We start from the raw sequence: 18,942 nt of genomic DNA, 5'->3' as shown, positions 1-18,942 counted from the left end.
ATGGCACTAAAGATGTACTTCAAGTTCAACAAAAAGCAGAACCACTGGGCCTGTCAACAGTTTGCTGGTTTTTAAATAATAGATGTATTCAATGACAAAAATCTTTAAAAAGCTTGTAATTATTTGCCTATGTTACTGTTTTATTAAGTCCGTTAACCAGGCGAGGAGGTTTTGTCATCTCCGTGCTCCTTTTCAGTCATGGGATATATTTTATATGTTCCCTATTAGAAATACACACACAAACAAAAAGCCAAAAAATAAATGCGGTGAATTAAAAAACAGCAATCTAAAGTTAATCACTAGTACAATATGTCTATCCCCGTAAAATATATACAACTACACATTTTCCACAGATCTCATCAAAATCCTACATGAGATACATCACAGAGTGTTATTTTAATACTTTATAATAAACTGGGTCCACCTCTAAAAGTAGGCTAATTTTTTTTTAGAAGATTATACTGATTCCTGAGCCAGTATAATCTAATAGCTTGCTGAGTCTTATCTAGTACATTTTGAGAAGACACCATGTACTTGAAAAGAGCCTCTAATGATCAGTGGCTGACATATATGCCAGCACATTTGTAATAACAAAGGTTTCTCTTTTCTTAAACTCATCTCCCAACCGGCTCCCCTCTTGCGTTCTCTCCTGCATTTTAGAGCAGCTGTCATTCATAGCTATTGGCCATTAATTGTTAAGCATCTTCCACTTTCTGCATAGGGATGAATAATGTAGAGGTTCAAGTAGAGGCAGACCCATCAAACATCATATTTACAGGACCAGAAAATGTTCCGGTGCTCCGGGTTACGAATCAAATTGAATGCAAATTTAAACTGTAGCCAGCCCACAAGTGACTGCATATGAAGCATAAAACAGAACAGGTGGTGTTTATTTATTACTATTTCTGCCAAATTTTTTTTATACTCAGAAACTGCTCTTGTTTTTGGGTCCACGCTTTAGTTTTTTTCTCTAAATTGTGGATACAAAGCAGCTGAATAAAATACTCCAAGGGATAATTTGACATTTTTAGAAATATGCTTAGTCTGTCTCTTGCCACAAGTTAGATGAGAAGATTGATATCACCCTGCGCGAGGAGATGCTCAGCGTAGAATGAAGAACAAGGGAAAAGCTTGTTTCACCCGAACCAAACCCTACCAGCACCTATGAAGCTAATTAATTACCGCCTTTAATCTTATTTGTTGATTTCATTCAATCACCTAATTGTAAAAAAAAAAAAGACAATCACCATTTTACAGGGGTTATGTGCAGGTTAATCATCAGCCTCGGGCGTTTGCCAGGCAACAATGTGAGACTTCAGGAAGCAACAGCTCCTGACCAAGAAGGAGTTGAGTAAACTATAACTTGTCTTTCCAACATGTCAGTTTTTGTACAGATTAATAAAATGAATTAGTGAGCTTTAGAGATGTGGGAAGTAAGATGTTGTCATTTTTTTTGGTGAAAGAACCAGTCTTTATGCTTAAACTAAGCTAAGCTGGGTATCCCAGCAGTCAGTGAATATTTATATATTTTTCTGTTCCAGTAAGTTCTATTATCTTGTATGTCCAAAACAGAGCTTGAAACGTGGTGGACAAAAAAACGCTTCCTCCTTTTAAATGAGACAACATAACAGTGTAGCTGCAGTGATGATAAGTAGCTGGTAATTTAATTTTAGCTTTGTGTTTATAAGCTTTAACATAATTAATTTTGTGTTTTTTCCCCACAGAGTCCATAATCATCTGATGTGTAAACTTTTACAACGTGTCACTCACCGTTGAAGCTGGTGTTTCGGATGTACCTCAGCAGAGTCTTTCCCTCTGCAGTCTCCATCTGTGGACAAACGTCAGGATGATCAGGACACAAGTCCCTCTGCATGCTGTGGAGAGCGTGGGCCATGGCGTACACCGCGTCAATCACAAACTGCACTTTCCCTTCCTGCTCATACTTGGAGTCGATCCCGATGCGCTCCTGGCCTGAGGAAAGCAGAAGGAAGAGGAGGACTTTCAGCCAAGTGCATCATGAGCCATTAAGACATTACATTCCCTCAGCTCTCCCCATCATCACCAGCTTCTGTTTTAGTCCTCCGTTTACCATTTGCTGCTGTTTTGATTCTAGGGGAATTACACCTAAAGCGACAACGTGGAATAGGAAATAAGAAGACACATTTAATTCCCGAGGGGAACATATCAAGCTGAGCTGTGAGACAAAGTATTTGTGACAAATACAGCAGACTCTGAGTGAATTACTGCAGTGCATTACAAAGTAATAGGCTGCTAACAATGGAGCTCATTTGTACCATCTGAAAAGTGATGAAGATCTCTATGAACTTTTGAAACATACTCTGCTACAGTGGCTTCCTGTTCTTTTATATCCTCCTCCCAGTGTACTGCCCTTTCTCTATGGGCTACTGTAAAGGTTTTCCCTCAGTCTGCTGGTACGCTGCTTGAATTCATAATGTTCCTCCTCTGATGTATTTTTGTTTTTCTTACAAACTAAATTTTCAGTTTTATACTCGGGGTGGATTACAGCTGCATTTCAATGGTGAATTAAAAATCACAACATCCAAAATAATACTATTACTTTTAAAGATAATCATTATCACTATTATCATAATTATAATATTCAAGCTCCCACTTAACAAAAATGCACAATCAAGATAATAACTGAATACTAAATTATGATTTTCTCCTCAGTGATAGCTGTTCACAGCAGGATGAAACATGTATGTGAATGTGGGAGACATCCATAATCTGAAGAAGTGCAGAAGCAATCTGTGTTGACATTTCAGCCCATTCCTCAGAACTTAACATACATTTCAGCCCACACATAACCTTTTTGCTTTGGGAGCCCTGCATAGGGTGCTCAATGGACAGTCTTTGAATGCAAAAACCTCATATTAGTATTTAACATTCATAAATATCAGCTCAGCTTGAGGTTTAAAGAGACAATATAGAGAGGTTTGTAGAGGTGTTTTCAGTGGAATTGAAGAAAAGATAAAAGGCTTTTTACAGTCATTCTACAGAGCGTTTGTGGGGCTCACTAAATGGAGGGGCATCTTCTGTCTTTGATGCATGATAAAAGACGCCGTACGGAAGATTATAAAGGAAACAAAATCCTTCAGCAAACAATAACTTGTGTCACACTGCTATTACTGTCACCACGTATGCAAGGAAGATTAATACAGCATCCCACATCACAGGCATCATCCACACAGATAATGAATGCAGTGCAATGCCTGTCACACCGTTGGCAGACCGAGTTTAGGTAATATGAGCATGCATCACTGCTGGAAACGACACTAACATTAATATTATCAGAAAGACAAAGCACAACTGAACAGTATTTACGTAGCTTTCTGTCATTTTCTCTGTGAATTCCAGCCTAAATAAATCATCCTCTGGCACTCTGCAGTTAGTGTGCTGAGCTGTCAAGGTGACTGGGTTAACAGGGAGCAGAGGAGATATGGGACTTAAAAGTTCCATATATTACTCTTTTCCAGTTTTATTTGCAGTCTTAATATCTATGAGAAAATATTTAGTGGTTTGAAGTACCAAAAGTAGTTTTATAGTTCCTCTCTTAAGCTTCTCTCTGGGGATCTATCGAGAACAGGCTGTTTTTTGTCTGTGTCTTTAAGGCTCATCAATATTAGGACCCTCTCTTCTGATTGGCTAAGGGTTTTCTGAGTGGCACATGTCCAGGCCAATCACAGGTTGTCTTCAAGCTTGTAGCTTGTTAGCTCTGATAGAATGACTTATCAGTGTTTTTGTTCACATGAAAGGTTGGACAGTGGGCCGTGTTGACGGCGGACATATGACATGAGTGAGTTTGTGACATCACAAACTCACTGTGGTCCACACGACGCAGTTACTGAATACAGGCTGTATGCATTTCTCTGTGGCCTCTGCGTTTTGACTTTTTCACAGTATGTATATAGCTCCCTAACCTGCTATATAATACAAAAAAAATAAATGGACCTGAATGTATATAATATGGGACCTTCAAGAGTTACAGGATATTAGCCGCAGGAGCAGACGGTCTCTAACTGTAGAATGACTAAGACACGTTGTGCATTATTATTCTAATAATAAACTCTGCCTGTTCTGCCCCCGCTGGGCAGAAACACCTGGTGTTAGACATTCTGGCTGCAACGGAGGCAAGAGGGGTTGAATTAAACCCCAGCAGTCTACCTACAGCTTCTAATGTGAACAAAAGGTCAAGTTCACACCAACCTGACTTAGATTAGTGAATTTATACATCGTCTTTCAGTGTATTACAGAAATATTCCTAATTGTTTCATGTCAAAACTCACATACCCGTGCATTTACGACTGGTATCCTCTTTCTTCGAGGTACTGAGCAGCCTGCAGTCAAAGTTTTCCTCCCAGAACTCAGCAAACCACACATTCCTGCGATTGTTCTCGAGGGTGAGTGCAGTGAAGTATTCATCAAATCCTGGAATAGAGGAAAGAGGAGAATGGCTCAGTTCCGGACCAATTATCAACCAATTCAGACCTGGAGGAAATGAAGTGAAACATGCAGCAGTGTGGTGGTGGTGCTGAGGTGCGGTCCGCAAGGTGTTGGAAGCACACCAGCAAGCACTACACTTCATCAAAATTTGACCATGGTGGTTCCTCTTCCTCGCAAGCCCCATGTAACTTTAATCACTTCTTTCATCTAGGAAATTACATTAATTAAAAAACAGGATGCATAATAAATAAGACTGGGAGTGTAAGTGGTGCCATAGCCTGTTGCCTCCGGCTGTGAGGTCCTATAGGTGCTGAACAGGTTATTCTTTACAACAGAGATGGATTGGAGACATGATGTATCAGCTTAACACTCATTTCAGCAGGGCTTGGGTGCCTGTATTAAGCATCAGCTGCAACAAAGACAGACAAAAAAAAAAAAATCCTCTCTTCTTTGTGCAACTATACTACCCAATGTGGGTCAGCAGACTATGCTGGGACAAAACTTCACCATGAGATTCAGGGTGCAGTGTTTTATTTTTTTTTACCCTGTATTTCAGAGCACACACATTTATTTCTGGAGGATAATCTGAATTTCACATTTTACTGTGTCCCCACAGTGTTATCCGGTCACATCAGCTGAATTGTGTGAGTAGAGGTGATAACGGCTAATAAGGAGCTGAATGACTCAGCTGAAAGACCATCAATGATGCATGGTGGATTAATAATGTTCTCGCAGCCTCCAGAGTGTACATTTGTCCTGGCTAGACCTCCCCTAATTAAGCAAAGCTTCATATAACTCAGACTTTCGAATTTCCTCGATTGTAATGATGAATGGTTATTAGAACCGTGACACTGGACAGAACTTAAAACAGATGGTACATGCTGAGAATATTTCTGTGGTGAATTTTGCCCATTCTCACAATCTCAGCCGTATAATTTCCTCCTTCGCTTCCTTTTTCTCTACAGTTTTAGAGAGAGACAGTTTCATTATCGAAATGAATGGGAAAAAAAATGTTAAATTGGTCTAAAAACATGAATGCTTACAATTAAAAACTAAATTAAAGCTTTTCATCCAACCTATCATTTTGTGTCCCTTTCAATAATGATCCAGAGAGCAGAGACTTTTCAGTTTTCAAGAAAATAATCACATAGCACGGATAAGTATATATGTGATGCCTGCAAAAGGTGAAAAAGCTCACATTCACTAGTTTCAATGGGAAAAAAAAGAGGCCAGCTTATCGTGAACGACTTTAGTCTGGTTATGTACAATCCACAGCCTAATGCAACAGCAAGGTCATTCTTGTTCTCTGAGGACTGTCAAAAGTAACTCGGAGAAATGTAGGAAATTGCCTACTGAAGTAGAAATACATAAGGCAGAGGGAGATCGAGAGGTTGCAAACAAGGTAAATAAAAATAGGTCATCACTGCTGAAATGCACTGAACACACCATAGCTACAGAATGTTAATTGTTTTCTAGAGCGTGCATTTTTCTTTAATCCTTTGTTCTTATTACAAAAATCCAGTGTGTTTTTAAAGCTGCATTAATACATTTGTCATATTAACGATACTGTTTGAAATGACTGTTTGATATAACAGAGATTGCTCATAGTGATGAACCTGCAGAGAATAATGACTTGACTCTTTAGTTCCTGTAAGCTCTATGGAGCATTTTGGTGTCTTTATGCTCATAATTTGGACTTAAATGTTTCCCTTATTCAGTTTTTCAGAATTGCTTTGAGGATATTTTTTACAAAAAAAACCTCTGTTAAACCAAATGTATGCATCAGACAAAGTTAGCAACTAGTTTGTGAACACAGTGGACACTTATGTTTGTCCTACAACTAAAGATACAGATTTAAATAATGTGGTTGTGGAGAGCAACATAGAGCTAAAAGGAGAGAGAGTGTTGTATGTTTGTGGTAGTCCATGACCACGAATCCCAATTTCTGCTAAAACAGGCTAATTCTTGGCAACACTTCCACTGTATCAACTTCATAAGCTGATAATAGGTCATTAGAAAGCTCATAGCTGCCCCAAAGTAACCGAAAAGATTATCATTTCATATTTGAGCCAGCTGTAATTATCGAATAATTATTTTTAGATTTACAATAAATCAAATAAATCAAAGAGAATACATTTTGGACTGAAATTCACCTGACAGCCAAAACATGACCTTAAATGAACGTTGTTGTTGTTACTACATAACTGCTGGTTGTGTAAATTGGCAAACAAATTTGTCCCAGCAACCCAGAAGCTGATAATGGGTTTACAGGAGTGTCAAGTGACCCAAAAAACAAGGATTGCAGATGTATTTAAATCAAAACATTTATTTATTTTTAAACTCTTTTTTTTTTTAGGTCTGTAACTGATGAACAAACAAACAGAGAAGCAAAAAAACCTCCCTATGTCTAACAAAGCAACAGAATAGATTGGAATGAAACAGAGTAACTGAACGTGTTGAAGCTTGCAGTGTGAATCTGTGTGTGTACACGCTGTGTGCATACCTTTAATGGAGGAGCGTTTGGGTAGTATGGTGACTGCTCCCACGGCTACATCCTCGAGCTGGTGGATCGCACTGCTCTTGGCCCCCCAGCTGTCAGATCCAATCCACAGGAAATGGCCCACCTGATTGGCCCTCTTGGTGGCATTGAGAACTCCCCTGCAAGGGCATTCATGTGTTTATTAGGAGAGAGCACAAGAGCTATGTGCCTCTAATATCTATTACACGGAGGCACAGCCAGCTTTAAAGGGGTTGTTTTGACATTACAGCCCTCTCATGTGCACTTCTTCAGTTTATCTCATTAAAGGTGAGAGAAGAGGAGGGGTATATTGTAATTTCGTAGTATGTGTTTTGCATGAAGCAGGGCTGGTACTTTTCATCTTTTATTTAAAGAAAACAGGCATTTGTCTCCATGTCTTCTTCTCTCATCTTTTGTATTTCACTTTTGGATTATTCACGCTGAATTTATACTTACTAAACGGTTGATTTTGTGTTTATTTACATAAATGTTACCCACTGGGCTTTGTAAATGAAACAATATCTCTGTTGCTTTGTTGTGATCTCTATTTCCCACTTCTCCTCTGAGACATGCTTGTGTTTGTGTTGTTATAGGTGTGTTTGTGTAGCAGACACAGCCTGTGTGCATGGTAAATCTGCACCTCCAGCCTGTTTTCAGAGATTAAAGACCTACCATGGCAAGTCAACAACACGCCGGAACGACATGGATGTAGCCAGAATGTTCTGTGCTGCTCACCGTATGTCTTCTTCACTGGCGAAGATGATGACTGCCCGCGAGTGCTGCGTTTCCAACAGTTGTTGGATGGTTTTGTCGTAATCCTCCAGCTTCGGGTTGTGCGGGATTTTCAAAGACTGGGCGATACAGATTCCACCTTTTTAATAGGACAGGAGTAAGAAATGATAAGGCCTCTGGGATGATCTCACCCATTCACTCACTCTGACACACAGATGTACTCACAGTCACACACACAAAGCCTCAGGTTACAATAGCTGCTTTTTTCTCCCCCCTCTCATCCATATGGAAATGGAAAACACATTTGAGCACAATAGTGAGATTTTGATGATGTGGCTGTCACGCTTGCTGTACAGTCTAAATGATAGTCTTACAGTGTATACATTTACATTTTGGCTATGATCTGCTAACCGCAGCATGCAATATAACACTCAAATGGCACCTTCCGACTGAGCACAGAGTGAGAGTTATAAACATATCTGCTAGAACAAATCCAATAATCCACACAAACTGGGACATAAAGCTACAGATTTCAAGTTATTGATTTGAGAACAGCTTGCCATTGAAATTTCATTTAAAGTCATTATCAAACATCTCTTATTGGAACCTGAACCAATCAGATAGTACAGCTGGCAATAACAAGCAAAGAGGATATTAATACTGACAATAAATCACTCGAAGACAGATCATCACTAATGAGTTTGTACATGATGAACGGGTCTGATTGCTTTAGTTAGTAACTAAATAATTGTTGGATAGTGTATTTGGCATGGTGTATTACTGTAACTGGTAATTTATAATTTTATGTATTGGAAATCTTTAGCAGATTACTGAATATTGGTTTCTTTGGTTTGACATTTAACAGCTCATTATTGGTTAGAAAAGCAAAATGACCCTTTTCATAAAACAAAAAATAAAAGAGAGCTTTGCTTCACTGTGGAGTGGTAATTATAGGTGTGGATGATCACTAACTGTTTAAGCTCTCAGCATCGCAGCATGCTGAGTGAAAGGCTGAGGCAGTGGGTGGGTTTCTCTTGGAGCGCCCTGGACTGGTTCTCCTCTTGTCAGTTGGACAGGAGTTTTTCTGTGTCCCTACATGTCTGAAATTGTTGCTCTTTTCCTCAGATAACATAGCTTCTCAGGTTGCTCAGTGTATTGGGTCGCTTTTTTCAGCTGTACAGTTTAATCTTAGAAATCTCAGTATTATATTTGCTCTTTAGTCTTTTGATCAACAGCAAGTTTTTTACACGTATATATTTCTTTTAAAAAAACATTGCTAAGCTGAAGTCTGTTGTATCACAATATGAGCTAGAAAGAATCATCATTCATTCCTTTCTATCATCCCCGCCTAGACCATTGCAATTCCTTTTTCATCTGCCTCAGCAAGTCGTCTCTGGACCGTCTCCAAATGGTTCAACACTTTGCTACAAGGCTGCTGAACAGGTCCAGCAGCATGACTCACATCACAACAATCCTCAGGTTCTTGTTTTCATATATAAAGCCTCTATGGTCAGCCACCTAAGTACTGTATATCTGTCCTGCTCCATCCTTATTTCCCCGGTAGGTTACTTAGATCTTCTGACCAGGGCTTACTGGTTCTCTCTAGCACTCAACTGACAACAAAAGGTGGTTGTTCCTTTGAAGTGTTGGCTGCTGGTCTTCCTGTATACATACATTTTGCAGTCTCTGCTGATGCCTTTTAAAACCAGCTTAAGACTCATTTGTTCAAGCAGGCCTTTGTCTCACCTCATGTTATGTAGTGCTTTTAACTTAAAGTGATTTTTAAGGTCTGCTGTTGCATATGTTTTTATTTCTTGTTTCTTTTTCATTCATTTTCATCATTTACTTAATTCTTAACATCTTTTTTTCCTCTTTCATTTGTGAAGCACCTTGTGACTTTGCTCTGTAAAAGGTGCTATATTGAATAAATTGTACTTACTTAAGCACAGATAATGTGATCACCTGTGCAAGGAAACATCCTAACTACTGGAGGCCTGAACTGAAGCACCAGCCGGTGTCCCGAGTCAACAGCAAAAGCTTTACCCAAACCAATTAAAATTTCTCCCACTCAAGCATTTTAATAGTCTATCCAATAACCTTTCAGTTTGAGTTTCCCTGCCGTAGACAGAAAAATGGGAGGAATCTCCTAATTGCCACTCTCTTCAGGCTCATTACTTTGATATAAACAGCCTTTAGCTGGCAGATCACACATCTCCAGTCACAGTTTACTGTGGTATTTCTAAAGGCAGAAGATAGCAAAATGACAACTGCTGAACCTCCTCTCAGCTATCCATTTTTCTGTTCTCAGCAAGCAGATTTGGGGATTTTTCTTGATGCGATAAAACATTCAGTGTTTGCCAAAAGACCTCTGGGATGGCTGCTGTTATCCCTCCTAAGTGGACTAAACATAAAAATGGAGATCCCGACAATGGCCTCGTGTTTGCTTAAGGGCTTGTGTATCCTGTTAAAGTGAAACATGCTTGTTGTCATTTGTACAGAGTAGCCAGCGCTGTAGGTCTCCGAGGAACGATGGTAAAGCTCTGGTTCAGCAGAGAGATTTCTAAGAATTTAAGACAGCACGCCTACAATATGACATTGCACTTCCAGGTCGCTGTTTTAAGAAACTACAGCACTATGCAACAAATGATTCTGACGAATTCAAATCAGCAGCACCTTTTAGTTCCAGGGGGCAGTGTGTCTGCAGGTAGCTATCACACACACATTAACTCCAGGGAGAAAAAAAAAAGGAGAAAAACTCGTTTTTTTCACAGAGAACTTAAGCCTCATGAAAATGCATTAACTCCATTACCACAAAAACCCTGCGGGCTTGTGTGAAGACTTACGATGGTTTAACAGTCTTGAACAGAGATGTATTATAGGTCACAGCAGTCAATAATACAGGCAGAGACCACGGGAGCCACTGATGAATATAAGAGGCATTCGGAGTAGATCTCATCTTCACAGAGAGAGCACCAGAAGTGAATGCGCTGCAGGCGCAAAACAGCCCTGAAGGCTGCGGACCGACGTTTGTGCAATGGCAGTTAAATTATTGAATGCCTGCAGAATACCTCATCTGTCAGTCAGTCAGACGGTCAGTCAGTTAGTCGGGGAACAAGGGAGGCATGATGGAAATGCAAGTGTTGTATCAGTAGCTCCAGAGGCCTATGCTGTGGGTCGGACCGCTTTCACCTGTCACTGGGAGGCGTGTGGACTTGAAAGAGTCCTCCACTCAAATGGTGGATTTAAAGGAGAGCCGCTTGTCTGTCTTGGCTGGAGATTTGGGATGTGGGACAGATAAATGTCAGGCTCTGGGAGAAGAAAGTATTTCATTCCAATGTATTGAAGTCTATCTAAGAAATAGGACTGTATAGTAATACAGTACTTTCTAGCTGTCATTCACAGTTAGGGCAGAAATTGAGGTTGTAAAGTCGCTTTTTCTAAAATATGTCTGAACACTCAAAATGTAAACTTTCTTTTTATAGCTGAAGGGAGGTCTGCTGGTTTGTGACACTGAAAGCTGTACCTCATTCATTTACCTATGATCCTACAGCATATTATCAAAACTATATGTCATGAAACGGTGACCTCTGCTCCACATTTGATAATATGTCAAAGACAGCTTAATGATCACGATGGCTAAATTCATCAGGCTCTTGGAAGTTCTCCACTTATCTGTCTGAGTGCCACAGGTCATGCACTGCATTAACTGCTTCAATTATTCATCCTCAATGCCGTCGGTTTTGAAAATGCACTGCAGGCAGAGGAATTCAGCTGTGCCATTTTGCTAGGTGAAATACAAATCCCTTTAAATTAGAGGCTCCTGATGGATTCAACCCTCCGCCCACCCACTCAACACCCTCCAAACCTGAACCTCCAGGGGATCCGTAATGCTGCAATTATATTTATCACCTCGACAGTCAAACGGCAGACCTGCTCTCCCGAGTCTGCCCGCCAGAACACGTGGGAGCACATCAAAATGGGCTGACATGAGGCTCACATCCCCATCCTACATCTGTGTGCCCTCCCATGGTCCACCGTCTGCGACTCGGCAATGTCGAGGGGTCATGTAAAAGTATCTATTTTACGGTGTTTGCACATGCATCAGCTTTTTCCCTAAAGTCCCCTATTCCTGCTAAATATGAGTCCTTTGCTGGCAATTTTTTTTCTCTCACAGCTCAGACTAGATCTAAGAACACATTGTGTTGGCAACCTACTGCAATCAATTCCACAGTGATACTTTGTGGGAGGTTTTCCTCAAATGCGAGTCTTTTGTATCAAATGGGAAAACTGAACTCCATCGCTCTGGCTTGAGACAGACAGACACAGAAAAGTACAAACAAGATTTATCTTTGCCAGTTCCACCTGGAGCCATGATGAAGGTGCACAATGGAATAGTGCCTAAACATGGGAGAGAAAAGTGGAACAAAAAAAAGAGAAGAGGAGCAAAAAATTGAAGAGATCAATACAGGCTGACCATCACTTTAGTCTCAGCTTGGGGGAATGGGCAGCCATATTGCATTAGAGCCGCTAGATGGTTCTCCTTGAAGTGGTGAAGCGAGAATCCTGCTAATGCATCTGACATTTCAATGCAACCAAACAGCGCAGCCACAAAGACATGTCTCAAGGCCTTATGGATCAACTTGCACGGATGCTGCAACAACAACATCCTCCCAGCAATGTTTTTGTTGTTGTGCAGTTCTTGCACACTTTTAGTATTTCCCAGATTTTCTTTCCATGTTCACGAAGATTTTATTTTCTTACTTAATTCAATCCATTCCAGTCAGTTCTGGCATAGAACCGGTGCCTCTGAATGAATTCTGTGACTATATTGCTATGCTATTACATAATTAATGTGTTTATTAAAGATAAGAGGCCTTGGGTACTGGAAGCTTTTCTTTAGAGGCAATAATTCCCATTTGTATATGAATGCAAAATATTGCAAAGTGACTGCAGCTCAGTCGCAACAGAATAAGTGAACAACAACAATAGCTTATAATTCTATACCCCTTGTGTAGCTGTTCGGGAATTATAATAAAAATCACTCTGTGTTTGCTGCTCTTTGCATAAGAAAACAAGAAACATCAGTGGAAATGTGTCTGAGAGAACTCGCTGGAAGAAACTGTGTTTATCTCAGGATATAAGATGAACTGAAACTTCAAAAATACGCCTTGAATCAGGACTTCTTATTCGATCCTACACGCGGTACTTTTTCTCTCGCTCTGTCGATGCAAATTATGCTGCCACAAACAGCTTTTTAAAGTTTTAATGAGTGATCACACTGGACATGAATGCACACAGATAAAATATTCATACATGGTGGACTTCTGATCGGTGCCTGTGGGATATCATTAGCTTTCCTCATTTTAGAGGTTTCCGCACATTAATCTATTAGAAGAAGGGACAGAGCTCACTGCAAATTTACAGGAAATGGATAACAATTCATAGAGGTGGAGGTGAGAAGAAGCAACATGCTTTCATCCTGTAGCATGGCGCTACTGTCGTGGATGGAGCTCAGGTCTCATTTCTCTTAAAGTGACAGAAAGATGGAAAGGTGATTGGCGTTTCAAACACTCAGTCATGCCAGTTCTTGTGCCTTAAGACCTTTTATGCAAAACGTGTTTGTTTAATCACCCAGCGTATTGTAATAATGTCCTCATCCTGCAGACAAACTGCAGCAGATACTGTCTAAAGACTTCTACAGCACAGCATAGTAAGCCATGTGATTTGATAAAGATAGCTGACCCACTGCACGGTATACCAACTGACTCTCCTGGCGACAGCAGTGACTGCTGATTCACACATACCACTTCATGCCAACAACAGCATCAATGTGGAAAAAGCTGGGTAGTCAAGCGTGTACACAATTTTCAACCCAGTTACAAGCAAAACCACACTACATGGTCACAATGCAAATCTCAAACATAAGTATACTTATAGATCCTCATCCTGACCTTGTCAAGTCTAAACGTGACAATGGAACTATTTAGCTTGAAAAGCAACTATTGCCACTTTAACCAGTCACAATGAATGTTGCATGACAGGACCCAACAAACAAGATGGATTTTAATAGCTTGTTTTTTAGACCTTTCGATGTACTCTTTGTTTAACCATATGGTTTCAACAAGAAATGTATGTAAAGTTCACTAAAGAAGCCAGGCTTTGTTTCTGAAAAGATTAATGCTGTGTTCTAAATGGCCTACTTATGTACTTACACTCGGTATTTTGAGTGTGTCAGTGCATTCATACTGTCAGCTATGGAAACATACAGTGCACTACTAGCACCAGGATGATGCAGTCAAAACGGTCCACAGGTTGAGTGTGAAACGATGGACACATTTTCACATTCAATGGTTGCCATCTTGGCTATGTAGTGGAAAGGGAGGGACCACCGACTGAAAGTATGTATAAATTAAGGCGGAAGCTGCAGCTGTTGCAGAACAACGCACTAAATAATTTTTCACTAAGTACCACCATCTTGCTGTTGGATAGAAGCCATCACAGTGTTTATTATGTGTGTTCAACAGAGGGAACAAAAACATGTTCATTTCTGTGTAAAATAATGAAAGCCGATATGTTGGCAGGTGATGCATTGAAATGCTACGTTTATTTCTGGTAAGTGCGGAGTGGCAACGGTGGCAACGGTTTAAAACAACACTTCTCTATCAAAATTCAAGTGCTACACAAGTGAGAGTACGAGCATGTACTATAGCTCAGTGTACTAAGGGAAGAACGTAATTTGGAACACAGCCTAAATATCTAAAACTCTGCTGCTTCATACAGATGAGAGTGAGTGACCAGAAATCTGACCGACCATCATTATTATCCTCAGAGCCAGCCACTCTCACTACCAGTGATAAAATATGAGGCTGAGTGAAGCAGAGAGGCAGAATGTAAAACAAAACTCCCACAAATGAGCCGTTGCCAGTACGCTCTCCTTCCTCTCTTTTGGACAAAGAGAACACATTGGACATCATTTTCAAACAATTCCTCTTCTGCCTTTACATTTAGCAAAAACAGACTAAATGGTCATATTTTCTTTTTTAAACAGTGACATGGGTGAAGGCTGTGCTTATTACTGTGACGTGGCCTCTTCTCTCCAAGCAGTTTCTCAGTCTACATTTCCAGTAACACTCCACAACTCATTGGGGAGCTAAGGCAGAGGTTGCCAAACAGATCAATAATTCATTCACCCAAAACAGATTTTATGATGAATTGGAAATGCAAAACTGATCTTCTCCTGGATGAGTGCAAGTGTAAGTCTTTTTTAAAAAAAAATTATTATTATTATTATAAAAATAATTGTATTCTATATTTTTTTGCGCAGTGCCCCACACTGATCACTTACCTGCTTCTTTGGAGAGTTGTGTGAAGGCCTCCACTCCCTTCTCTCCATAGCTGCCCTCTGAGGCGATGGTGGAGACGTAGGTCCAGCCCAGGGCTCGGATAATGTCCACCATGGCCTGGGCCTGGAACGAGTCTGGAGGAACCACCCTCGAGAAGAAGTCGTAGCGCCTGTCGTCACTCAACTCCGGGGCGGTTGACGCATAGCTGATCTGAGGGATCTTGAAGAGAAGAAACGTGGTTGGGGGAAGGAAAAGGAAAAGTTTACTTATGTGTTGATGCTATTCTGGTGCAGCATCATAGATGGTTGCTATGGTGACTGCTGTGTCAAATCAGTTTTGAAAAGCTGTGTCCAAAATTGCTCCCTTTTTGCTGTACAGTGCACTACATTTACTCTCTGCTATTTGATTTGAGTGCTCTCAATTTAGTATTCTGAGTGTGAAGTTTATGCAGTAAATATATCCTCAGTTCAGTGTCCTGAAAAATTCCCAAAGCGCAATGAAAAAGTAGTTTTTTTGCTGCTTATCCCATAATGCAATGCCACATGTGATACAGAAGGTGTTTCACATGGTCAGCTAGATTTTGAGGCTTAAGAAATTGTACAATGCAACACAATTTCTGGCTAAGAGTTAGATGAAGCGATTGATGGCCCTCTCGTGTCTGAATGCTAAGCACAAAGTTTCTTCCAGGAGCTGGTTAGCCTAGCTTTCCAGGAACAGGGGGAAACAGTTGGCCTGGCTATGTTCAGACATAACAAAAATCTGCCAACCAACACCTCTGAGGTGTATTATTTAACACATTATCTCTTGTGGGCATACTTTCCAAAATGTTAAACTATCAAACTAACTAAATTTTCAAAATGCATTACATGCAGAGGGTGAATCTACTCTCAAGGAGAGTCATGTACAAACACTACGTGTTTCTTGTTGCTGCTCGCTGTGTCACAGGCAGATGACCGCTGTTGACTAAAAGGGGTGCAAAACAAATAAGCATTTGGTTTCTCATTTATTTCACATTGCATTGTTGATTAATCATCATCGATCAGTATATTTGCGCAGTCTGTTACCTGGGCAACATGCAGTGCTGTAACTTCCAACTCAAGATATCAATAATGACTTATTGCAGAAAACGTCTTTGCAGCACGTTTTATCAACAAGCAGCACAGTACCGTAATTGTCTCTTACACTTCTCTCCTGATGAGACCTTAATTTGTCTCCGTCACCCTTTAGCTTTGCCAAACATTTTCAGGTATTACTGGACTACTTACCTTTACGTTAACATATATAGACACTGAGGTCTAATATCTACAGCAACATCTGTTTGCAACTGGTACCATATATATTTCATTGCATATTTTATACATACGATAGCTGCAAAAACAAAAAGCCCCCTTTCAAACACCTCTCAAGGTAAATTTTTCAGTGGATGAGGTCTGATTAGTTGTCATGCCCTTAGCTTAATTATCGTGTGCCAAAAAACTTAACACTTTAATAAAACTTGTCTCTTAAGTTCCAGAAAAGGTGAGTAAATAAATCTTGAGTGCAGTTTGTATCAAATCTATGAAGTGCTTTTTAATGCTGGACCATACTTTTTTTTTCTGTTTCCAAGTTCAAGAATGAACTATCACTTGATTGATATTTTCTGGCAGATTCTGAATGGACATTGCATGTCTTAACTAACACCTGTGTATGTTCCCACTTTAAAGGGAGCAGCATAATCACAATTATTATCAATTACAAACTTATTGTGCATTTTGGTGCACATGTAGATAAATAAGAGTCCCATAAGTATATAAAAGAGGTTCTGTCAGTCAAGCTCTTTACAAAGATGCAAGATAGTCACTTTTCCTAATGTGTAGTACCCTGCTAATATTCTGCAGGTGTTCTTAAACCCAAACGCCTTTTGTAAGTGTTTCAGGATTTTATCCATGCGAGCACCTGTCTGTCTGTAACTCCACCACTTTGGTCGAGACTAAACTATTAAAATGAAACTCCTGTATGGATTACCATTCCAATTTTCACAGATAACAGTTCCAACATAGTGAATCCTGATGATCTGCCAATTCTTCTCGTTCCACTGTGATGTTATTTCAGGGATTTGTGGTTTTGAGTGACAAGCTTTGACAGTTATTCAATAGTTATAAGTTATTTTCAGGGTGACTTGTTATTATGTTGATCTAGTCCCATCTCAGGTCTTTTTGTCCATAACCAAATTATTTTGCACTGATGGCATCTTCAGACATGCAAGTGACTTTTAGAGGAAATGTGACTTCATACAAAGTCACTAAGGCTAGAATGTGCCTGAAATTTTGCAAATTGTTGCATTGATGAAGAAGGAAAGATAAACAGACAAATGCACACAGACAGGCAGTGTGCCCTCTGGCTTAAAGACATCTTTACAGTGAATACAGTACACTAGCTATTTGTGGGGAATAAACACAAATGGCCCAGCCATCATTTGAAGAAGTGACACAAGTCAAAACAGTCTGTTGGGAAAAACCTTTACACGTGTCAAAACCCAGAAAAAAAAAGTGAGAAGCTCAATCAATCTGACTGCAATCACATTTTTCAAATGAACTGTATTGATAAGTAAATCATTAAAAATGCTGCATGATAAAGTCTCATCAACCATTGTTTCAGGTTTTGAAACTGCAATCACACCTGGTGGCATGTCTGGGTTCAAAATGGCCACCTCCCGTTAGACAGGTGGATGCAGGGACATACATCATTCTTCTCTTGATCCCAGCGCAGTTCCCCATCACACAGTCTAATATAAGCACTGTATGAATGCTATCCATTTCTGTTAGAGTGATCAAAAGCAGACGGACACTGGGGAATCACGGGAATGAGGACACAGCGGCTCGCTGATGGGATCGCCTCAACTCACACAGTGTGAGTTATAGCTTTGACCCACAACTCAAAGGGGGTCAACTGCACAAAGCTGACAAATTGAAGAGTGGAGGAGGCGGTGAGGCTCAATACAACTCAATATGTTTCAAGTCACCAAAAAAACCCATAAAAACCCTACAAATTGGCAAACACCAAATTGGTGATGCAATTAGGCAAATTTAGAGGTAGGACTGCTGCTGCGTCACAAGTGAAATCCCTTCAGTGCAGCCTAAATTGAGTATACTGGGTCAAAGATGGAGTACAACAAAGTAATGGAAAAAGCAACAGCAACAGTGATTTGAATTCAAGAACACTCTTCTTTCCTAAAAGTAAAGCCCCTATTTGGAACATGTGATAGTGGTCTATCTATCATAGCTGCTGTAGTAATACTGTGGAGTCACAAGGTGTTATAGGTTTGTTGAATCACGTCCTATCTCCGCCCGGGCTGGGACCCTGAGCTGCTTTAACATTTGTCTCTCAGGAGCTTTTTGCTGCAGGGAAACATTTAAAGATGACAATGGCTTTTTACTTTGTCCCTGGCTTGTACCCTGTTGATATAATTTCTACACTCTTTTCCCCCCAGGAAACTACACCTCCTTGCAGTACAAACACTCACATTTTCAGTCTGTGATTTTTTAATTACCACTTTGACCTCCAGGTAACAAAAGTGCTAAACCTTAATTGAGAAAATAGTGCGGTGCGAGGATTAAACCTGCAGGAATTATTATACAACGAGAAGCTGACTGACTGATACTGATTAGATTGTAACACCTTTGTATTTTTCTGTCTGGCAGTTAGTAATTTATCCTTCTGTATGAGCTAAGTGAATTAAATTAAAATCTTCTGAACTTGATTATCTTTCTCAGTAGATTATGAGCTGCAAAGTTTAGCTTTTCCACTTTGGTCACAGTGACATGTTTGGAAATCCATCAACTATAATAAGCTCTTGTTGCAACAAATTGCAGCAGATTTGAATGTCTTTCGTGAGGTTGATGATGT

The 18,942-nt window shown here is 40.0% G+C and overlaps 1 protein-coding gene across 1 annotated transcript in view; it reads right to left on the bottom strand.

The window, feature by feature from the left end:
- LOC138193523 (metabotropic glutamate receptor 7-like) overlaps positions 1 to 18,942 on the bottom strand; it is a 66,369-nt gene that overhangs the window by 25,031 nt on the left and 22,396 nt on the right. Inside the window, exons 2-6 of the mRNA XM_069141648.1 lie at positions 15,060 to 15,276; positions 7,718 to 7,853; positions 6,968 to 7,122; positions 4,312 to 4,449; positions 1,771 to 1,971 (exon numbers count right to left, since the gene is read on the bottom strand). Of these exons, the coding sequence (XP_068997749.1) occupies positions 1,771 to 1,971; positions 4,312 to 4,449; positions 6,968 to 7,122; positions 7,718 to 7,853; positions 15,060 to 15,276 (847 nt within the window). The remainder of the gene's footprint in view (positions 1 to 1,770; positions 1,972 to 4,311; positions 4,450 to 6,967; positions 7,123 to 7,717; positions 7,854 to 15,059; positions 15,277 to 18,942) is intronic.

The sequence above is a fragment of the Embiotoca jacksoni genome, unplaced genomic scaffold (assembly GCF_022577435.1).
Source record: "Embiotoca jacksoni isolate LCO1_2020_lvr unplaced genomic scaffold, fEmbJac1.0.p SCAF_9, whole genome shotgun sequence".
NCBI lineage: Eukaryota > Metazoa > Chordata > Actinopteri > Embiotocidae > Embiotoca > Embiotoca jacksoni.
Note: the sequence above shows the minus strand (reverse complement) of the source record. Positions and strands in the feature narration are given on the sequence as shown.